This window comes from Ascidia mentula, chromosome 6 (genome assembly GCF_947561715.1).
Source record: "Ascidia mentula chromosome 6, kaAscMent1.1, whole genome shotgun sequence".
Classification (NCBI taxonomy): Eukaryota; Metazoa; Chordata; class Ascidiacea; order Phlebobranchia; family Ascidiidae; genus Ascidia; species Ascidia mentula.
Genome location: NC_138571.1, coordinates 19,171,154 through 19,194,368, shown reverse-complemented (window position 1 = coordinate 19,194,368; position 23,215 = coordinate 19,171,154). Strand labels below are relative to the sequence as shown.

The 23,215-nt window shown below is 36.7% G+C and overlaps 3 protein-coding genes across 3 annotated transcripts; 2 read left to right on the top strand and 1 right to left on the bottom strand.

Annotated features, from left to right (window-relative positions):
• Positions 1-204: 204 nt before the first annotated feature.
• LOC145907397 (cytochrome P450 3A11-like) lies at positions 205-4,904 on the top strand. Its single transcript, XM_082994815.1, has 15 exons — positions 205-305; positions 536-650; positions 716-765; positions 1,211-1,307; positions 1,516-1,595; positions 1,794-1,922; positions 2,072-2,138; positions 2,204-2,288; positions 2,666-2,796; positions 3,041-3,110; positions 3,391-3,551; positions 3,734-3,819; positions 4,001-4,138; positions 4,296-4,452; positions 4,530-4,904. Exons 1-15 carry the CDS (start codon positions 235-237, stop codon positions 4,617-4,619), a joined length of 1,527 nt encoding a protein of 508 aa, XP_082850941.1. The 5' UTR covers positions 205-234; the 3' UTR covers positions 4,620-4,904.
• A 404-nt stretch (positions 4,905-5,308) lies between these two features.
• LOC145906242 (cytochrome P450 3A4-like) lies at positions 5,309-11,516 on the top strand. Its single transcript, XM_082993669.1, has 15 exons — positions 5,309-5,563; positions 5,640-5,751; positions 5,819-5,868; positions 6,413-6,509; positions 6,800-6,879; positions 7,252-7,386; positions 7,447-7,513; positions 7,742-7,832; positions 7,888-8,015; positions 8,460-8,532; positions 8,866-9,026; positions 9,271-9,359; positions 9,799-9,936; positions 10,204-10,360; positions 10,925-11,516. The coding sequence occupies exons 1-15, from the start codon at positions 5,493-5,495 to the stop codon at positions 11,006-11,008; spliced, it is 1,533 nt and encodes a 510-aa protein (XP_082849795.1). The 5' UTR covers positions 5,309-5,492; the 3' UTR covers positions 11,009-11,516.
• Positions 11,517-14,917: 3,401 nt separating this feature from the next.
• On the bottom strand, positions 14,918-21,796 carry LOC145906078 (galanin receptor type 1-like). The gene is made up of 4 exons (XM_082993460.1): positions 21,273-21,796; positions 17,699-17,828; positions 16,249-16,485; positions 14,918-15,900 (listed from the first exon to the last, which is right to left on the bottom strand). Exons 1-4 carry the CDS (start codon positions 21,743-21,745, stop codon positions 15,262-15,264), a joined length of 1,479 nt encoding a protein of 492 aa, XP_082849586.1. The 5' UTR covers positions 21,746-21,796; the 3' UTR covers positions 14,918-15,261.
• Positions 21,797-23,215: the final 1,419 nt, after the last annotated feature.

Genomic DNA, 23,215 nt, shown 5'->3' with positions numbered 1-23,215 from the left:
GACCTTGTGTAAATTATGAGTTGTAAAACTTGTACTCTGAAGTGTTTAAAAGTCATTTATTACCCAGAAGAGTGGAAGGCAATGTGTTGTGCAGCAAATTTTTTTGGGAAAGGATCCTGTCGTTTCGTAGTAATCAGAGACTTAGTTTTCATTTTATGCTGTTTCATAAAAAGGAAGTTTATTTATACAAAGGTCCAGGAGTGTATGCATTAAGCACTTGTGGTTTATTGTAACATGATTACTCCACTCAATATTTTGTCTCTGGAAACATGGATTCTTATTGTTACTCTGCTGTTGTTAGCAAGGTGAAAAGCTATCAAGTTTTAACACAATACAGGAAAATAAAAAAACAGAGTGAAAATGAATGTTAAAGACTGTTTATATATATCATGTTAAGTCAACTTCCCATTATTTCACAACACTATAAGTTTAACAGAAAATCTTAAAAAATTTAAGTTTGTAAGGGCATTACTTTAACATCAGCAACTTTATGTATATATGCTCCAAGCTTTGGCAATATTTCTATACTTCCCAGGTTTTATCTGCATAGAAAATGGCAGTTTCTTGCGAGGTACAACATTCCTCATTACCCACCGAGTATTATGAAGTTTGGAACATTGAAGCACATGGTTGGGGATAAACCCAGGGAGGTGAATTTCAACATAGGTTATTTCTGTTCAAACAAAATGTAAACTATTTTAATCGTCTGGACTAGTTTTTCACAAGGGATCTGAAGTTGAAACAGAAGTTTGGAAAGGTCTATGGGTGAGAGACAGTTCAAAGTACATTTCAATTTGTGACCAAGTAAAGTGCTGCTAGTAAAGGGTTTCCATGTGGGTTGCCCATTGTGTTTCCAGATCAATGCTCAATTAAAATTTAAGGAATTATTTGCTGTTGCACGATGCACATGAACTTTTGAAAGAACACAGCAGCTAAAAATGCATTTAACCAAAATTTATTACCTAATAATATTGCCTATTAAACAATTATTGTGTTAAGTTTGAAATTTTATTCAAAGAAAATTAGATCAATTCCCATTCAAAATCCCAGAAAGTTTTTTGCTGTTGAGCGATGCAAACACAATTTAAAATAAGATAGCAGCTAAAAATTGTATTTTTTTGCTGATGTATATAAATATTTTGCAAAAGCCTATTAAACAACAATTTTGGTAAGATTGTGATTTTAATAAAAGAATGTGTTTGCAAAACAGGAATTATGTTGGAACCACTCCACGCATCATGATCAGCGATCCAGACATTCTCAAGCAAATCATGATCAAAGAATTTAATAATTTTCCCATAAGAAAAGTAGAAAAGAATATTGTCTCAATAAAATTCACACAATTTAAAAAATATGTATTCCTATGACTAAAAATGAATGTAATAAATGCAACAATAATCATGCTATTTGATTTAGTATTTAAAAATAATTACACACCACTTTAAACAAGTAATTAATACAGGATAATCTGCCTAATAAAATGTAACATCTAACATGCACAATTTATGCAAACAGAAATTGTTTCTCAAGTTAAATGGAACAGCTTTGCAATATGGCTTGATAGAAATCAGTGGTGCTACATGGAAAAGAGTAAGGTTGGAATAATATTCATGATTTTCATTCTAAAGTGTCAAAATCAGTGAGCCTTTGTTCTTTGAGACAGCATTGTTTATATGACTTTTTGAGCAGGTCAATTAAAATGCAGTGCTACAGATTTTTACTACATTTCATATGAGACATTAAAAGTATATACGTTTAATAAACGTTACTAGCAAAATATATCTTGTTCTCAGGCACACAATGTCTCCAATATTTTCGACAGCAAAACTTAGAGGAATGTTTTCAGTCACAGAAAAGTGTGCTGATGTCATGGTTGAAAATCTCAGAAAAATTGAAAATGATGGAAAGTTTGATACAAAAAGGTGAATTTTTGGTTTAGTTTTTTTTATTTATTATATTCTAGTATAAATAATTATGACTGTACCTAATTTTAAAGCAAAGCTTTGGACTTTGGGTTAGATCGCAATTTTTTAATTTTTTAAGTCATTTATATTAATGTTGATTTTTTTAGTTTGCTTTCAAAGTATACACTTGATGCATTGTGTTCTGCTGGTTTGGGAGTTGAAGTTGGGGTACAAGTAAGCAATAAATTTTCATTTTTTCATGAATATCTGGTACATGTGGGTTCCAATATTTTTTTCAGACAAATGAGAATTCCAAAACAATCAAAATGGCAAAGAAAATTACTTCCACATCATTTTTTTCAAATCCTTTTGCCTTACTTGTCTGTAAGTACCAAGAATTTTACCAGGCTGATCCTGCCTGTAGCAAGTGCTTCTTGTGTTAATGCTAAAAGGACAATGATTGCCAGGTTATCATTTCGATGCATAGATCCACCACACATACAATAGCTGGCATATACATTTAAATATATATCCCTGCATTTCAACAGCCTTGATGTTGTTAATAGCAAGTGCTTTTTGTGTGTACTAATAATACTGAAAGCAGAGTGATCACCAGGATGAAATTTGCAGTTGTGGTTTAAATCAACACTCATGCAATACAAGATATATTTTTTAACCTGATTTGTGTTCATATGCTTAAATTTATTTTAGGCTTAGACAACTCATACCTTAAAAAGTTTCTTTGTCATTTTGTTTCATAGTATTGTTTCCACCCCTGGAAAAAGTTATGAATCTCCTCAACATATCATTTCTTCCCAAAGATGCTATAAATCATATTTCAGATCTTGCAGAGACCATGATGAACAAACGAAAAAGCAAGACTTCTGAACAGGTCCGGCATTTAAATTTTCCAATTTAAGAATGAAGTTACTATGCTGGAAACCTTTACAAAATATTGCACTAAATCATAGATTGACTAAACCATTAACTATCATGTCATTGTAAACAAAGTAATTTCACATTCACATAATTGCACACATTATGTTCCAAACAAATCTCAAGTTTATCTACAATATTTATTTTAGTTGTTTGCCATTCTGTGTGCTTTGACAATAATAATTTGTCTTTGATGGCAGGTCAACAGTATATTAGACATTATGAATGATTCGCTTATTACTGAAGAAGAAGCAAAAGTCCAGCAAAAAGGTGAAAACAAAAAGTTTAAATAAAAAGTTGTTTATGCAAAAAAACAAAGTAATACAAAAAAAAATTGACAAAATATACATTAGAACAAAACATATTGGCTGATTTAATTGTGTAGTTTTTGCAAGGACTTGCTATTTGCCATTCTAACTATGTGCAAAAAAGCCATAATGTAATGTCACTGGTACAGTTATGTTTATGCCAATATTAGCAATCCCAACAGGTTGTCAAAAAATTTTATTGATACTCAATGGTCTCATATTAATTTGTTGATTTTTTTCAGGTATGACTAAAATGGAGATCACAGGTAACAGCATGGTGTTATTATTGGCTGGTTATGACACAACATCAAGTGCATTAACTTTCCTTGTCTACAACCTTGCTTGGCATAAAGATGTTCAGCAAAAACTCAGAGAGGAAATACAAGAAACGTTTCAGAGTGATGTAAGTGTATTAGTTCAAAGTTTGAATCACAGAAATATTACAACATTGCATTTTATTGCAGCTCTTTGATTTGAATCATTCAAACTTATTCTGTAATACATAGGCTTTAGGACAAGTTTACAATTTTGCTAAATTAAATTTATTTTCCTCAACAAATAAATACTTTCTTTTCCTAGCAAAAGCTTCTTATTTATGAGAAAATTAATAAAATGAAATACATGACCCAATGCATTAATGAGTCACTGAGGCTTTATACACCATCAGTAAGGTATATTGGATGATATGATGTGTTTATTAACTACAAACAAAAACTTAATATAGGTTTTGTAATTGCTGTATTTATAACTATTGATTTTCATTAAATGTAGCATATTTAGGATATATTATTTTGTCACCTAAGTACTCATGCATCTCAAAAAAAGATTTCTGAAACAAAGTGACTTGCACAGAAATTCAAGATTTTGTGTCAAGGAAACAACAATTAATGGTCTCACTATCCCAAAAGGTGTAAATGTGGATATTCCTGCCTTTGCAATGGCAAGAGACCCAGAGTATTGGGATGATCCTTTGGAATTCAAGCCAGAAAGGTGTGCTATAGATTTCAAAACAATGATGTTTCAAGGAGAATAAAAATAGTTTGTACAAACAGACGCACAAAAATGTTTTGGTCTTAATATTTCTGTCATTTCATTTACCCAGACTAATTGAAAAAGTTGTTTGCGAGGGTTTGTATTTTCATTACAGAATGGAAGACATGAGTAAAATTGATCCGATCATCTTCCAACCATTTAGTGCTGGACCGAGAAACTGCATTGGAATGAGATTTGCTCTTTTGAAAATAAAAATAGCAATATGCAAATTGTTGCTTAACTTTGAACTTGATGTTTGTCCTGATACACCTGTCAGTTTGTGGCTATTGATGTTGAATTAAAACAGTTATACATGAATTTCATTGTATGGTGTTAATTTCTTTTTCAGAAACCACCTGTGGAAGTAATGTTAGGAATTGGAATTCGACCCAAAGTTGAAACTCTTCATCTAAAAGCTTCACCATTGGACAATAAATAATCATTAATTCCTTGCAAGGATTTTGACTAACATAATCAAATAAAAGGCGATCTCAATTAAATTTAAACCTAATGAAGATTTTATCATACAAGCGATCCCAATTTTAAACTTTTTTTTTGTTCATTTCATTTCTGATCCAAATTTTTGTTTTTTCATTTCATTTCTAATAGTTATTGCTTATATAATGATTGCCGTCACATTGTGCAAATTGATATGAGAGAGGAACAGAATTCAGTGAAATCTTTGACTTTTTGTTTCAAAACAGGGGAAGTACTATCCACCATTTGTACAAACTTTGTTTTAAATATAACAGTTTTTCAATTAAAGTTCGAGTCAAGAAATACATAACAACGCAATCTGAGAACAATGATTTTGGACGTAATATTGTTGTTGATATCTTTGAACTTAAATCCTTGATACTCTTGAATAAATCCTTGATACTCTTGTACCGTTACGCATGAGTAATTTGTAAACAGCAAGTGTGATGAAATGTGTTGCAAATCACGGAATATTGTGACTCCATTTCGTCAGCGTGTAGTGACGTACTGATTTGTATAAATGTCATGTGTTAACTTCGTAAAATGCGAATAATAACGAGTGAGCTATGAGTGCCAGTGTTTGCAGCTTTTGTATATCCAGAATCGGGATCGAACATTGATAACGATGTCAACAATGTTTTTTTTAGAGAGCTGCTAACAGGGCAACTGTTTCGACCTAATTCGTTTATCAGCGCAGCCATGGCGTGACTTACAACGATCAGCTAAATGATTTAACATTTAGTATTCGAAATTCAACCACATTGAAAATACTAAAACGCTATCTAAATGCTAAACTACAGTTTGCTATAGTTTTTGTTTTCAAAACACATTAAACATGATCACACCACTGGATATATTGTCATTGGAAACATGGACACTCATAATAATCATATTTTTTTTGATCAGGTTGGTGCAGCAAACTCTTTATACTGTGACAATATTTGTTGCAATGGGTAAAAAAACTTAATTGATTGTTTTCCAGGTATTACATCAACAGCAAATGGCAGGTAATGAGAAACTTGGGAATTCCGCACGACCCTCCATCCATATTGAACATGGGAAACCTGGGAAAACATTTTGAAAAACCAGAAATTGTAAGTGTTGAGCATTAGTTTATATATATGTCATCTACAAACACACTGATACTTTATTGCTTTGCAGTTCTTCATGAAAGACTGGGAGTTAATGAAAAAATATGGCCGTGTATATGGGTAAGTTGTTTGGATTCATAAACATGACCTATATGTGGAAGTTATATGTATGTTTATTAAACAAAAAAATACTCAACAATAGCATACAAGTACACATGGGAAAATACTAATACAACGGGCCACAGAGTTTTGCCAAACTTGATCCACATATAGTCCTATGTAACTTTGAAATATGTGCCAATATTAATGCTATAATTTAGTGTAGTATTTTAATTCAATTATACAACCAAAATAACAGGTTATTGTGTTGTTCACTACTCACTGTTAACATTCACACAGATTTCCATGTTACACAGACTTATATGTGGATGAAAGCTGCAGACAGGAGTACACACTGTTTCGACCTGTAAGGTCTCATCAGTGCAGCTGGTGACCGTGACATATGCTAGCTGTTAGACTAGCAGACACACACAGTATGTACACCTGTCTGCAGCTCTCATTGACTATTATGGCTCTTTTGCGCATGTCATATGTGGAGTTTGGCGAAAACTCTGTGTCCCAGTGTATTTGCATTTTCTGTATTCATGACCTTAATGTCATGCAGTGTTTACAATGGGCTGAACCCACGAATTGGAATCAGTGACCCTGAAGTTCTCAAAAAAATTATGATCAGAGAATCCCACAATTTCTCAGATCGAGAAGTATAAGTGGTTTTATGCATGCATATGTGTTTCATAATTATAACTGAATTATATGAAAACAAACTGCAATATTTAATTTTTTATTTTAGAGTACCTGTCTTTCTGTCATTAAAACTAACATCACTTTTGTTGAGAAAAAAATTTAACTGCCTAGAACATGTAAAATAAACATTGGCATAAAATTAACAGATCAAATCTTCTGAAATTCCTTATGCAACAACACCAGCAAAAATTTTTGTGGAAAGTGTTTTAAATAAATTTGCTTTAACTATTGGGAATTATTTTTACAGCGAAGCTTTCAAAATGTTAGTGGCAAAGTGATGGGCTCTGCTTTGGCAACAGTATCAGGGGAAAAATGGAAAAGAATAAGGTAACCATTTACCTTTCATGATAATGTTCAACTAGTGTGGCCTTGGTATAGACTTTCCACTTTTATTCTAAGCTGGTTTCATAAACACCATCGCAACTCACTTCTTAGTATGTCGCTAAGTGTTGTCAAAAAGGTGAAGATTTCAACAAACAAACACGTGCTTAGAAAAGTGTGTTGTGCAAATCTTTTGTTGTTTAAGTCTGGTTGACTGCCAAGTTGCTTATTTGCACATGAGTTTGTCCAAGTTTTCATTGGTATATTGCCTGTGGTCAGTAAACGGTAGCAAAACATGTTGGGTCATTCCTTTTCAACTAAGTTCCCTCGAATTCTAGTAACTTTAATTTGTTCACATGTAAAGTTTATGAACAACAGACACACACTTTCACCAACATTTTCATCTTCAAAACTGAAAGAAATGTTTGTTATCGTTGATCAGTGTACGGATTTATTGGTTGAAAACCTAAAACGAACAGCTGCAGAACACAATGGTGAATTTGACACCAAAGAGTGAGCATATTATTTGCCAGAAAGTATTATTTTTAAAAAAATATTTTGCGACACTTACAGTATATTTGGAAAACTTTCTCTGGATTCTATTTGTTCTGCAGCATTTGGGGTAAATGTACACAGCCAGGTATGGAGTTTAAAATTACTTTTTGTTTGCATCTGGGGGCTTATCGTAATTTATATACGGGTCAGGTTAATGTCAAATCAAACCCCAATTAATTTTGTCGTGCTCTTTAAATTTTAACTTTTATTTTGTATTGTTGACTTTGATTGAGAAATAAGAATTCTATTCACAATTCAAATTTATTATGTTCAATACGCCTTGTTTATTTTATGCAACTCATTTTTCATTCAGGATCATAATGAAAAAGAATCTAAAGTTGTGATAATGGCAAGGAAAGCATTTGACCGAAGTCTTGTAAAAAACATGTTTTTTCTCTTTTTTGGTAAGTTTATTATTCTATATTCAAATACGACGTTCACAAGCGTTTTTGTGTGTAGTGATATTTCCAGTCACTGAGAAAATTGCTGGATTTTTTGGCTACTCAATATTTGATCACGAAGTGACAGATTATTTTGCCTCGCTTACGGATCATGTAGTTCAGAAACAGAAAGAATCAGAACATCAGGTATCTAAGTGGTCAACAGAATAGAGCAACGCATAAGTAATACCATGCTTTCACATAGCAAGGGAGGATCACCCCACTGCGCAGGCCCTTTATATTTGGCGATCACAGAATAGAGCAACCAATCTTTTATTGAAATAAAGACACCCCTGTGAAATTTAAATAGATTTTGTGGCACCCAATGGCGACAAACCAATGATTTTGCACTTGAATTCTATGCAATTATCCCACCTTGCTGCTCAGTCATGCATAACCTAGCTTTTTTTCACTGAACAAACTATATACACTACAAAACTTGAAAATCTTATCCTTTATACTCAGAATTATCCTTTCAATTTGTGACTTAATCACATCTTATTTAATGCCAATTGCTTCTTGCAAAAAGAAGAGTCAATAACATTGTGTTGCTTTGCCAAAACCTCTTTATTTATATGTTGCACTTGCTAGGGAAAGATGGACATTATGCGCTCAATGTTGCAGTCAGAAGTAAGCGAAGACGAAGCAAAACATGCAACTAAAGGTATAACTATTTACATTTATGAAACATCCATACTACGAACACAAAATACATAGTAATATTTCATGCAATGGCATGATTAGGAGGATCGCCTCACTGCACAGGTCCTTGTTTGGTGATCACAGCTATCGTATTGAGATCATAAGGTTTACAGGCTTCGCAGCCCAAACCTAATGATCGTGATACGATAAGTGATTGCCAAGCAAGGACTTGTTGGAAAAACTGGCTGTTTCAGCTAGGCTGCAATGCCTGGGCTGCCAAGCCTGCAAGCCACAAAACACATGTAAATAATTTGAATCGGAATAAATATAAGGCATATTGTGTATTTTTTGGAAGGTTTGACCAGGCATGAAATTACGGGAAATAGTGTATTCATGATGATGGCTGGATATGAGACAACTTCCAGTGCCATGATCTTCCTGGCTTACAACTTGGCTTGCCACAAACAAAACCAAGAACTTGCCAGAGAAGAAATCAAAACAGTCTTGGAAGAGCATGTTAGTTAGACCTGGATCAACTTTTTGCTGGTGTCCAGCTTATGTTATTTTAAATTTGCTGATGTAAATCAGAGGCTTGTTACTTCACCATATACAAGTTTTTTTTTTATATTTGTTCTGTCTTATTATTATCTAGTTTATATTTTATTTATTCTATTGTCTTAAACTTACTCTGTGAAATTAATTTAGGAAACTTTATAGCAATATCAACCCAAAATTTTAATATTATTTCTATAATTCTCAGGGTGGATTGACATATGAAGCAATCAACCAGATGAAGTATCTGATGCAATGTTTGAATGAATCAATGCGCCTTTACCCTCCAGCAGTGAGGTGGGTAATTTACAGACTTTAAAATTTACTTATTCAATTAAGTTAAACCTACCTGATACACTTCTTGCAACCACTTATACCAACCAACCTTTGCAGTAGAAACAGTTTTGTGGTTTGGTAAAACCTGGATATCAGTTTTTTTCAAGGGTGGGCTAACTTTTTCAAAAATTGTTGATTATTAAAAAGGCCGACCAATTGGCCAGATTTGGTGGGGTTCAGCCTTTTTGGTATTTTATAGATGCCAGCGAACCTGTTGTTTTGTTTGTTAACAAGCAGATGTGTAGGCCTGTGTTTTACTTAGACCACTGTATTTCCACTGCCACTATGTTCTGCTACTACTGGATATTACAATGTTTGAATCCTACCACTGCCTACGGGCTAGTGTTGCTGATGTCTGTGTTTGATGGATTCAATAAAAGTTAAAACAGTTGTTTTCTAGAAACTCCCGGCAGTGTTCAGAAACTATAACTATCGACGGGATAACAATACTGGAAGGAATGGTTGTTGATATTCCGACTTACGGAATGGCGAGGGATGAAAAGTTTTGGGATGAACCACTTGAGTTTAAGCCAGAAAGGTGAATTGTGACTATTGATGATCTTGCAGGCCAAGTGGGAGGGCAAAGACTTCCTCTTCTTGTGACTCCATCATCTGCTGGGCACTGAACTAAGTGCTTATTTAAATGTTACAAATCTGGCACAGTTTCACAAAATTCAGCTTTTGGGGTGCATGTGTTTTGCATGAATTACTAATTAACCCCATATAAAATACCTCATAGGACTTATTTGCTTTAATTGCTAAAACTTTACTTTGGTATTTTTGCTCAAGTCTTGACATTTCACAGAATGGAAGACATGAGCAAAATTGACCCAATGGTGTTCCAACCTTTCGGAGCTGGTCCGAGGAACTGCATTGGAATGAGATTTGCACTCATGGAAATCAAACTTGCTTTCTGTAAACTATTACTTAATTTTGAACTGGATGCCTGTTCACATACACCAGTAAGTTGGTGATTTTGGCTTATTGTTATGTTTAATATACACTAAGTAGGAAAGCCAAAGCTAATATGCTGATCATTGTAAGCAAAAGTTTCAAACACTGCTGTGCCCATTATCAGTGCTGATGACAATATAATACATTTATACTATTATGTGTTTGTTTCTTGCTAATATTGTGAACTTTCAATTGTTGTAGTTTTACCCAATAGCAAAGCAAAAGTGTGGTCCGAATGAACATGACATGGGCAACTGGGCCAAAAGCCATTAAACGTGTGACAATTTGTGTTAACTTCCCATCACACAAACAAATGTTTGCTTTTCACAACAGTATAAACTCCATTTCAAATGTATTTTTTGTAAATATATTATGATTATGTAAATTTTTTTAAATATAAGTTTTGCAAAAACAATCATCTTTCAGTGACTTTAATAAGGTTTTCAAAATTATAAAGTCAACTTTAAAGTTTTTGATCCATGACGTGCAAAAAGTGGCATCAAAAAAGGTTAATTTAATGATAGAAAAATGTTACTTTTTTGGCATCTATGTGTTATTTATTTTTTATCCAGAAACCTCCTGCTGAAATTATTTTCAAATTGAGCATGAAACCAAAAGAAGAAATATATCTGAAGGCCATTCCTCTGAAGGAATAGATTCTGTTTGTGGTTTCCACTTCATCATTTCTACCTGAATCTGTACAATTTCAAATATTACTTTTGCAACTTTGTGTCAATGCTTCTAGTTTCAGAAAACATGTTTCGCTATATTAAGCAAATGTTTGAAATTGACATTTTAGTTTTCACTTTTGTCACGCCAAAGAAATGTTGCTGGTTAGGTTGATTTCTTGAAGTTGAAACATTTTAATTGCAAATCTGTACTAGGAATGATGCACTGTATTAGTTGCCAATTTTGTGTTGTTGAAATTTATGATCAATATTGTGTATTGAGATTCTTGAAAGAACTTGATTCATTTGTGTATAATTTAGTTATTTTTAATACAGATTTTATTGGAAGGGTATTGCAGCAGTGTTAAGTGTTGTACGTTATTATCTCATGTATTCTTAGTTAAAAACTCTTGGAGCCGTCTAATGAAAAAGCAACCTCTCATGGGATTGAAGGCCTGCTCACTCCAATGTGTGACAACAACAAGAACAATTATTTCCTGTGTGATGTCACGGAATGTTACTATTTGTTTACCCACGATATTCATGCACTGTTGATTGTATCACATCGTGAGTGTTTGTTTATCGCGCGTAACAAAACCTCCTGTTGACATCACCAGTTTTAAATCACGTGATCATTTTTAGCCAATCACGTTTTACTGGCAAAACTCCGGTAGCGACAGTTTTCAATTCTGATGTCGTATTTTACTGCTTACTGAAACGAAGTGTATTATTTTACTAACCAGTAGCATTAATCATGAGACAATTGTCAGTCTTGTTGATTAAATTACTCGAGGGTTAAACTGTTGCACACGTTATTATCAGAAGCAAAACAAGGCTCTGAGAGTTCTCAAAGAACAAGCAGCCAACCGACATGAACGTTTGCAACATCATCCAATTACCAGGACACGGGTGCCATGTGTCATCACACTGGCTACAAGAACTTGCAATGGTGTGTCGCTTGTTATTAAAGGGCTATTTATACGCAGACTTCGACACATCAATAAAATCACCGTTTAATTTTTTTAACAGAGGTTCATTTCTTTTTATTTATTTTTTATTGACCTTAAAAATCACCTTCACATGGGAACCGGGCTCGATAACCTCATTGGTTTTATCCACGGCTCGCATCCTGGCATAAAAGCAAGAAAAATGTTAATATTTTTCCAAAAAGGTTAGAATGACAGCCAATGCGGGGCAATTATAAAACATAATAAAAGGGCCAAACGCAAAAACCGTGGAAACAGCGGAACCGAATCGCCTAAAAGTGAGTATGTCGGACCACATCACTGTGTACCAAAACGACTAACACTGGCGTGAAGAAATGCGGTTAGCTTTTTAAGTTGTCACCAAGTTTTTTTCATACCTCATTCGTAATGTAGACTTGTTTATCAGGCGTTTAACCGTTTTGTGACTACGTCGGTATTCGACTAAAATGCCTGAGTCAACGGATTTGGTCGGGATTCGAACCCGCGCTCTCTTACGTATAGCCTACCTCATGATTTTACTTTAAATATGTAGGCTATTGTTTGACCACACCTGGATTTGAACCTGAGATTTCTGGGGTCAAACAACCCAATCAAAGTTACCGATTCCCCGTCACAATGGTAAAATCTTGTCTTCTTATTCAGTGGTTTTCCAACTGGGCGTTGCGATTCCCTGGTGCCCTCTTTTGAGTTTCTAAGGTCGTGGCTTGAAACAAAACCGTTTTAGCTGCTAAGAAAAAATGGAGGCAAAAAACAAAAAGTTCTAAAATTGTAAAGTTAGTGTGGTCCTGGTTTGATACTTACATTAGATGCGTCGCAAATGCAGTGAAGCTTTCAAAATGCAAAAAAGTTATAACGCAGCAGTTTTCTAAATGTCGAACTTTATAGTTTAGCCCCCCCTTATTGTTTATGTGCAAAGGAGATTGTAACATAAGAAATATTCCATTTTTATTGAGAAACTCTGGTTTTACCTTTAAAGATTGGAGTGTTGAGCAAAAATTAAAAAATGGCATTTGCTTTATAACCACCGTCCTAACAAGAATTCCCAGAGGAACGAAAAATCGATGACTTGATGAATGACCCGGTAATTATTTTCCGTCGTGCTCCAACACCGTGTATTGGTATCGACGGCGTCATGTTGATCCCAATGCATTTACCTTGGAACCAACACGTGATCTTTCTTCAATAGATTTCCTGTCGGGATTGTCGCCTTTGATTATTCCGGTTCATGGTAACACTTTAAAACGACACACAGGGGCGTTGATCATAATCAAACCTCATTTCTCTTCAGGCAACTTTTTGTCGACCTCCAACAAGTTTTAGGTGACATTAATATAAAAATATTGGCCCTATGTTCTGAATCTGACATCGTGTGCAGAGCAACTGTGTCAAACAAACTTTGCCTGTTTGCAAATGTTCGCTGCAATTTTTCGTGCATGTAGTTTACAATGTGCATCGACGAAACATGTTGCAACACTCTGACTAAATACGCCTTGTTTAAAATCAGATCGATCATAATATATGTTTGTAGGAGAATAGTATAATAGGAATCCGCCAACGATTTTCTATAAATGGCTCCTGCAAAGGTCTTTGTGCGCGTAAATCATATCGACCTGGTGAGGGATCACAAAATGTAACAACTCATTGTTTAGGCAGTGGTGATGGGCCTAGGTATGAAATTGAATGACCTTTTATCATTTACAAGGTCGAGGTATAATGCGTTTTCGCTGTAGGCTTAATTAAGCGATAACGTCGGTAATTGACCTACGGGTCATTAATAAAATCTTACCCCTGCTTAAACGATCAACGAATCCAGGGCTTATCAAAAAGAACGGCAGCTTTTCACTATTTAATGCTTTGCCAAATGGCTTGTTTAAATTATGCATTACGAGTTGGCTTGGTTATCAACCTCTCTCCCTATCGAAAGTTGGCAGCCAAGCCGCTGGTTGCCATGTCGGTGGTGGTCTTTCTACATGAATATTTAATAGTCGAGGTTCGCTGACGGCCTTTGCCGCATTTTGTATCAAATTTACCGACATGTATAGGCCTATGTATTCCATTTGGGCCTTAATTGGTAGATATTTTGGCCGCTTGAGGTCGCTCATCACCCTTTGCTAAATTGAATTGCCGAACACACGGTAGTTGACAGCATTGGTCAAGCGCCCGACGTCAAAAAACACACAAAACAATTAAAAATAATGAAAAAACCAAAGTATTTGTAACTCGCATGCTAAAAATCAGATTTTCTCAGAAATGTGTAAAAATTTCAAAATTTTAAACCCACAATAAAAATAATCCAAAGTTGAACACTGTGCCAACGTTTCAAATTTCCAATTTGGTGTTGCAAATCCCCAGATCCAAATCGGGCCCCGCGCCCATCTGTTCAAGCTTAAGACGCATTGACTTTGCGCAGGTATGGATTATATGGTCTTTTCCCCAGGGGAGATAACAGTCTCACAAACCCTTTACCAGAAAGTTCCCACACTCAAGAAGGTAGAGTTTTTGAGTAAGAATTTTAGGGTACACCCCAATGTCAACTTTCTCTCAGAAAGTCGATGTTTCAGTTAAAAGACATAAATCCGACATATTGGCCAAATCTGGCCCGCTATTTTTTGTATAAAATACTGTCGCCAATGTCCTGTTTGTTCATATTGTAGTTCAACACACGTTTTTTGTCCGTTTTGGTTGCGCCTCTTGTACTGTAAACACTATTTCTCGAGGACAATTTGTCCCCCAGTTATTATAATTTGTGACCCTGATGAGTTGAAAGTTGGACCGAAGGTTTACTGAAAAGAAAATTTTCATTACAACTACCGAGTAAATCTTTTTTTGAACTGAGTCGGTAGCGTAAAGAGGCAAAAAAGCTTCACTTTTCACCTTTTGCTTTATTGGAGCACATAGGTTTGTCCCTATATATATACAGTTTGTTGCCGTAGGTTTGGCGTTATGGAGAAAATGAAACAACTTGGAAAAATGTACACGATACTTCCGAATACGAGAAACGACAAAGCAAAAACAAAACAAATTCATTTTTTGTGACCAATCAACTTCTTTCCCAACTCAACCCAGACATCATTTAAATTGCAAATCCCTCAGTTGAAACGAAAAGAGAAAATGATGAGCAAGAGCTTCAAAATGGATCATCGACGCCCGGGGACCGATTACGAACGGCGGCAAACCGTTAAAGTGGGACAGGTCAATAATGATTAGTGGAACTGTGGAACATATATACTGCTTTGAAACTGTTTCATTGCCCGCTTACAAGGTCGACATTATCACAGTAGTTCCGCCAAGATCAGTTTTGTTGTCTGCTCCCTCATCTTTCAGGAGAAGTTCGTTTTCTTTGGGGTCGCTTACATCCTTTGCTCCACTTTCCGCCGCTTCCAATTTCTCCAATTCCTCGTCTATGGGATGAAAAAGCTCTTTCCCGTCGTTTCTCTGTTGCAGACTCGGCGTGAGCATCATGATGGATGTGGAAGGCTCCTGGAAGCGTTTAAAGTCCTCTCCTCCGCTTCCGGAACTTCCTCGGTATCTGGATGAGGAGATAGTGGGAGGACGAGGTTTGAGGACTTCCGGTGGTGCGTCATCGTGTCTGTTACTGCTGTTGTTTCGTGATCGAAGATGAACGCTCAAGGATCGAACGACCTGACGTGAATAAGCCTTCATGTTAACCATGGCCTCGGAGAGATACTGGCAAGTGAAAGCTCGTCGAAAATCGCTTCGGAATCGGTTTGAGACGAACGCGTACACCAGTGGGTTGACACATGAGTTGGCGTAGGAGAGACAGTGGGCCGATACTTTCAACACGAACGTTTCCGAAGTGAAGGGAAAATTTCCGAAATTGATCCAGAGGGAGATGAAATGATGGGGAAACCAATCTATGGCGAAAACGACAACCTGAAAAACAAATTTCTTTCTCTGAGAAAATCTTAAACCGAAAGCAACCTTTAGATGTAATGTCAACAACAACAACAATACACTGAATATTAAAGCTATAATATGCACTAATGATGAGCACAGGCGTGTTTGAAAAGTCTGCCTGAAAATGTCCAGCACATTAACTTAGACTTTTCTATTCAAAGTTATCAGCTCATTTTGCGCCATGCCATGATTGGTTTTATTAGATTTCATGTTAATTGCAGCAGCAACTTAGAGTTCATGTTTGGGTTTTTTTTTTCTCGTACAGTGTTTACACTCCAAAAATTCGACGGTGTAAAATAAACCAAGATTACCACAAGGACTCACCACCATCACCACAATCCTCGTAACTCGTTTGCGCGAATTGTCGGCCTTCTTGTTCCTCACGAGGGCGCTGTTATTGCGGGAGTTCTTGCACATGGCGTGGAGGACTCCAACGTAACAACTGAGGATGATGAGAAGAGGAAGAACGTATCCCAGGATGAAGATCGAGAGTTGATACCACTTGTCCAAATCCCTCATATGCCAGTTGAGGACGCACAACTGCAACCCCTCGTACTCCAACTGTTTCGTCATAAATGAATAACAGCCGAAAGTAGCTAATGAATGGATGAGGCAAAATACAAGGAAAAATTCCAAAATTAAAACAAGCGTTGGTGGTAAGTGCAGCTATGGTTGTTTGCTTTTTACTAGACGGTCATTGGGCGAAAGTTTGTATAGTGCCGTAAACGTGACTCGTAGCTGCTGACGTCACCGTTATCCTTTTGACAGGTTTTCTAAGTTGTTGTGTTGTGGTTTATGTACAGGATTAACCCCTTAGGAATCCTGTGGGTGGAATATTGTGCGAGCAAACGTTGTAGCAAGCCGCGCCCTAGTTTGTACAGACCTTGTAAGAGATAACAAAGTATGTTTAGTACATTGATAAACTCTTTGAAGCAAGGGCTGTTGCTACTGGGGGTTGGTTATATGTCGTTTCGCATGAATCACATTCTAGGGCTGAAGACAAGTTGTATTATTCCATTTATGTGACACATTCATTTAGCTATAGGCTACTGTGAACTTTGAAAATACAGTGGCCATTTCATCATGCGCACATTTCCCACATAATGAGATACAAATGCGGTTTATGATATGGTCACTTATCCCCGATCAACTAATTCGTGCGTTTCTTTGCTTTCCCAGCAATCTAATAACATTTAATGAATTGTTTTATTTAACATGATAGTTTTGCGTAGCATTTATGTGATACGTTCCTTTGACTGGATTGCTGTATTCCTTATAATTGGGCAGCCGTGGTTGTGCCCAGGCAAATACTTAAAATGAAGTTTGTGGTAAGTCAGCCCCAATAAACCAATTCGTGCCTTTGTTTGGTTTCCCAGCAATCCAATCGCGTGAGGTATTTCAAAGGCAAGTCAAGTGTTTTTGCAAAATAAGTGCGTGCGGTCATTGCAAAGGTTGCAGCAACATAATCGTGATGAAAAACTTGACGAATAACTCTCAGGTGATTAATCGCCTTTGCGATCAAGTACCACCGCAAATACCACTTTTCGGGAGAAGATTGTGACGCTCGAATCAATCATGTTTGTTATCAGGTTGGATGGTTGATGTGCTAAAGGATCAATGACCAACTTAATCGCAGGCCAAGTATCTCTTGTGGTTAAGGATGATTACGTTTCAGGTACGTAAGAGTCGATTTATCATATTTATTTACTGGATTTGAGGAAACTGCTTGATGGTATTTGAGCCATTCATCAATTTACCTCACGCAGCAATATACCTGAACTCTGGTCAAAGCAGAAGGAATTCCAATTCCGATCGAAGCCACCCAGATGAAAATTAAACCCATGGTCGCGTTTTTCCTTGTCCGAAGCTGTTTAGCGGAAGTTGCGTAGACAACAGCGAAGAACCTGCCACAAAAATGAAGCAGTTTAAAGTAAAGCGTCATAAATTCCGCGGAGAATTCATTCCCAGGTCTTGGGGTGCTTATATTGATTTTCTTGAGGCGTCCGCGCTTTTTGACTTTCCCATGCTCGGAACCCAACGCGTGAAATCAATTATCTCATGACCTGAAGGCCGACTTTAAGCTTTTCAAATTAGCTACAGTCTGCTGATGGAAATGATTACGTGAAAGGTTCATTCGTGCCGTGGCTATTATGGATAAGTCTAAAAACTAATGGGATCAAACACAATTAAAACATATTTTCCTGCGATAACATCCATTTCCGACAGTGGTCTGGGTTACGTTTCTGAGTGTTGAAATCAAGTAAATGCTGAATCTAAGCGAGAATTTGTGGCTTGTTTTATCGGCAACACATAATAAATATTAAATTCAGCAATTGAACCATTCAAGCACTGCTTTGAAACAGTTTTAATAATTAATTATTTAAATAATTAGTAATATTACTGTGCAATCAAAAATACACGATAACAGTGACAGATAAACAGCATCAGTGCGATCTTTAAAAACTGGAAGATCTACGAACACTGATCGTCTGCATTTGTTGGACACCTGACATACAAGGATAGATCTGTCCACCAAACAGAACAAGATGGTTCCAATAGTTGTTTTTGTTGTGACATTCTCTTTTAATGCTGTCATGCATTTGGTTTTACTCAACGTGTATTAAGAATCATTAAACGAAGAATCATTAAGAATCATGGAAGACGTTGTATTTTTGAAAGACAAAAAACATTCACTGCCTGTACTTCAGACAGTCCAATCTGTTGTTTATTATCGAATCGTGACTTCCGATATTAGAGGTGACGATTCGATCAGTTCCAGAGATTCAAATCTATATTTCCATTAAAGTTTACTGCACAGACCATCTTTCAATTACTCTCCTATCAATTATGCACCAGGTGGTTTTCAAAGTTAATGCATTTTCTGTCGGATTGCCAGTTCGGGTTCAAAAGTCGATTAATTCGGCGATAAAAACACGACAATGTTTTCCACTCGTTACGTGATCGGATATCAGGCTTTGTTCCGAAAAAAAGTCAACAAGTTGGGCGAAAAAATAATTAAGTTTCAACACCTGACTTCCACACAGCTTTGAACCCATGTAACGCGTAACACGAACATTCACCATTGTACTGATGTTTAGCAAACGCGACCAAAATCTGTGTAAACTCCAAAGGTTACAAGTGTTAACCTGCGGATTTCAAAGACTTTATTGGAAATTTAGCAGCAGTCTCGCAAGCTTAACGTGGCACCTGGCTCACCTCGAGACATGATGCCAAACAAGGTAAAGCGGGGCGGACGGAATGTTGTAAACACAATGCTGGTACGTGAAGTTTAGTAAACGCGCAGAGGGTGTCCCATTCCACCCGGCCGAGTGGAAGGCAACCTGCGAACTCTTACACAGGTTGCAAATCCTTGAGATTTAACGGTTGCCTCACCAACCACTCAACCACAATGTCTTTAAAAAAATTGTAAATTACCCAAACAATATACTGACCAATAAGACACAACGCACGTTGGTAATTGCAATCTACGTCAGTATTTTGTACGTTAATCAAACAGGTCAGGAAGGATCACAATTGCAATGGAAACGATTGGTACTATTGATGAGTTATTGGGCCGAAGGTTGAAGGTAAGAAATTCTCGGTTCAGTGGACTTCAATGTCACCGATGGTCATTCATGAATTATGCAACCGACAGTTAGAGAAGGTCGCTTAATATCAAATAATTGATTGAAGGCTGGTTATTTGCTACAACGAAATACTTTCACTTAGTGCTAATTGTGAGCCGGAACGACGTACCAGTAAGAATTAAACGGTTGGTGTCCCCTAGATAGTTGTGAGAAATTTAGTAATTTTTTTTCACTTATTTAAGAAATCTAACCCAGCATACGAATACACATTGGTTACTTTTTTCCTGTAAATTTAATCTTTTCGGTATCAATGTTTTTCCTTTAACCCTGCTTATGCACATAACACGAATGCAGAAGCTTTCCACCAGCTTTCACTTTAAATCGTGTGTTACTTGTTCGCAAATCCGAAGCTTAAAAACCAGGAACTTTCTTTATTCTAAAGACCGTGGTCATTGGAGCGTGGCGGCGACGAGTCTTGTTTACTGTCGGGCTCGAATGAGTGATTATTACAAAACAAACACCCGGAAATGACAAATGTTGTCAGTTTGCGAATCACCGACCTCGCGACCGCGGAGATGGTTTCGGTACAAAATTGCTTGGGAGGAGATTTGGCATCGGTCGATGTTGGACAATAAATTGCTTGCGTGGCTTGAACCTGCTTACGTCTTGTCATTAAAACTTGACGTAGCAGGACAATGCTTAATTGTGGACAGACAGCAACTGGGTTTACATTAAGTTTCATAATATGGATTTTTCTGTTCATCCACCATATGTTTGTGCGACGCAATATCGCAAACCGACCGAGCGTAAAATTTTAATGACCACAGCCTTATTGTGACCTCTGTAAGATTAAAGATTTCACCTTTGTCCATTTTTATTGTTCAAAACCTTTTTTCTCCACATCTACGTCAAAAGCTACGGATGCGGTTCAAAATCAATGGATTTTCATTACTTTGTTTTCTATGCAAAGCTTTTTAAAGTTTAATCCACGTTTTTGAATGTGAAATATGACAACAAACAAACTACCCAAATATTGAACTACGGAGAATTATTTGTTCGTCACGAATGTTGAGAAACGATTCCTCTATTCGAAACGAAACGATTAGTAGAGCCTGCAGTACACCAAGGTCTTTAGATCGTTAATAAATTAAACATGTCACGGTTTTGCACAAATACGAATGCAAAAACGATAACTTGACCCACTGGTGGGCCGCAAAACATGATACCATAAGGGTAAATTATTTGTAAATTTTCACACTTTGTAGAATGTGATTGTTAACCGTAGGTCCCAGGGGTAGGCGAAAAGCGTAAGAGCCACCTGTTTAAAATCTGATCTCGTGGTGGTAAAAGATTGCCACGTATTTATTGATATGGAAAGCAAATATTGTTGATTTATCGATCGGGTCATTGCGATTTTGCACAAACATGAATACGAACCACGATATATTTCAATAAACTCCACATTAAAACAAAATGCTGACCAATAAGACACAATGTCTCGCCGCACGAAACGTTACTATAAGTTAAGTCATTGACAAAGTCCACACTTCGTATTAACGCACCTTGTAAAGGGTGATTGTTAACGCTATGTCCCAGGAGTAGGCGAAAAGCGCAAGAGCCGCCTGTTCAAAATCTAATCTCATAGTGGTAAAAAATTGTCACCTATTTATCAAAATGGTCAGGAGAAAATATGGCCATAAAAGTTGGAGCTGGTAAAGGTTGGAAAAAACTGCTTTAGATTAAAGTCAACAAAAAGCTCACCTGTCGAAGGAAAGCGCCACCAAGGTGTAGATGCTGGCGAGCATGGCGACCTTCTGACAAACCTCACAGAAAACACACATGAAGGCCCCAAACGGCCAACCGTCCATGCTGTAGATTGTGGCTTGGAATGGAACACAGAACACCAGGAATAAGAGGTCGGCGATGGCGAGATTGAGAATGAATCGGTTGGTGTTGTTGAGTCCTTGAGGTTGATAGCGATATATCTTCAACATTACCGTTATTACCAAGGAATTTCCGACGATTCCGACGCAAAAGATGATACCAAAGAAGATTGGGACGAGGATGGCAGTGAGGATTTGCTCCTGTGAGAGTTTCGCCTCCTTGTGCAAGTCCTTCAAACTCCCAGTAGTGCTTCCGTTTACATCCTGGATGATGGATGTGTTCGTTGTGAAGGAATAAACATCAGATAGAGGAAGTCCTGTGGTCACAGAGGGAGGAGCAGTGGTGCTCATGGTCTCTGTTCAAACTTTATTTGTATTAAAGTGAAAAATTATTCTGTAATCAACGACATCTGTAATATACACAATCAGTGGTCATTTTTCGGAAAAAATCTGAACATCTCGTCATTCAAAATCACAGTGGAATATCAGAATTCATGTGCATTTGCAATAAACTTTAAATACAAAGTGCAGGTGGTGCATCTGACGATGTACAAATATCTATATGATTTGAAGTTATTGTCGTTCCCACACTCTGTGTTGTTATATATGTTTACATTATTTATGAATTTACCAGCATCGCGGCTTTTGGCCGCCATGATAAACTCGCTTGATAATCTATAGCTCGTCTCGATACATTGTGGTTTCCTGAATGCTAATTAAGTCATTCTGTCGGACTGCTGTTTGTTGCCATGTAATTCTTAACATAACAAAAAAAAGACGAAGATTTTCCTTCACCCAACATTTCGTCCAACAAACGGCGAAACTTCATCAGAGTCTTGGCGGAGCAATTGAAATATGAACCCAACGGTACACACAAATACGGTGCAGAAAAATGCTAACATCTCTTTGCACCGTCACTCTACCGCTGCCATATTTCTCATCTATATTTAATTTATTACCTGCTTGCCTACTTCATACATTGCAAACTACACATTCTACTTATAAAATCGTTCCTCAGGTATTCTTGGATTTCAAACCAACGTCTTTAATTCTACAATAGCTACAACAAATCCTGTTCACGCCTTTCTTCGGACCCGAGGTTTGTAAATTTAACTTATTTGAATTGTATGTTGTGTCTATGGAGGGTACGGCATCTTACCAGAGCATTACAACGCACAAATGTCAGACGCAAAGCACGCAGCACGCTAAAGCAGAATGAAAATCTGTCTTTGCATCGGGCGACGGTGATGCAAGGCTTAAATACACGCGTGAAAAAGGTGGCCGTATTTTGAAGGTCGCCTTTTTTCCCTCCAGCACTTTCCACGTTGGTCACGATTTCAATCCATTTAATCAATAGGATTTTGTAAGAGCGAATTTTTTATTCGTTCCGATCATTCCTGCAATATGAACCCAGCAAGGTCGGGTGCAGTCTTATAACCTTAGCGGAATAAACATAAATATACATATGCACCGCCAAATTTAACAGCATCACACACCCTTCCATGCCATATTGAAACAAACCGCATCGTAAGGAGATTAACGTGGAAAATGCAAAACCATGTAGAACACGGCTTATCTTTACCACGCCTGTCCAACGTGCCTGAGGTCATGTGGAAAACATTACACGGTTGTAAAAAGGTTTTGGTTGATCCCATGGTGGTGAACTGGCAGGTGATGACGAATTTTAAGCAGAGTGGGAAACATGTATTTGCGGGGTAAATAAGGATAAAGAATGGCTAAATCGACAAAGCAATGCCAAAGTGGAAAAGCTAACACTACTCCCATCATGTTTCGTAGCTGTCTTTGTAACTTCCTTCACTT

Excerpts from the sequence above, each read along its gene's own strand:
- LOC145906242 (XM_082993669.1), top strand. The coding sequence starts at position 5,493 with ATGATCACACCACTGGATATATTGTCATTGGAAACATGGACACTCATA. Across the intron at positions 5,752-5,818 it reads ATTTTGAAAAACCAGAAATT|TTCTTCATGAAAGACTGGGA; the intron begins GTAAGTGTTGAG and ends ATTGCTTTGCAG. Across the intron at positions 9,937-10,203 it reads CTTGAGTTTAAGCCAGAAAG|AATGGAAGACATGAGCAAAA; the intron begins GTGAATTGTGAC and ends GACATTTCACAG.
- LOC145906078 (XM_082993460.1), bottom strand. The coding sequence starts at position 21,745 with ATGAGCACCACTGCTCCTCCCTCTGTGACCACAGGACTTCCTCTATCT. Across the intron at positions 17,829-21,272 it reads GTGGCGCTTTCCTTCGACAG|GTTCTTCGCTGTTGTCTACG; the intron begins GTGAGCTTTTTG and ends TTTTTGTGGCAG. Across the intron at positions 15,901-16,248 it reads CGAGGATTGTGGTGATGGTG|GTTGTCGTTTTCGCCATAGA; the intron begins GTGAGTCCTTGT and ends TTTGTTTTTCAG.
- LOC145907397 (XM_082994815.1), top strand. The coding sequence starts at position 235 with ATGATTACTCCACTCAATATTTTGTCTCTGGAAACATGGATTCTTATT. Across the intron at positions 2,797-3,040 it reads AAAGCAAGACTTCTGAACAG|GTCAACAGTATATTAGACAT; the intron begins GTCCGGCATTTA and ends CTTTGATGGCAG. Across the intron at positions 4,139-4,295 it reads TTGGAATTCAAGCCAGAAAG|AATGGAAGACATGAGTAAAA; the intron begins GTGTGCTATAGA and ends TTTTCATTACAG.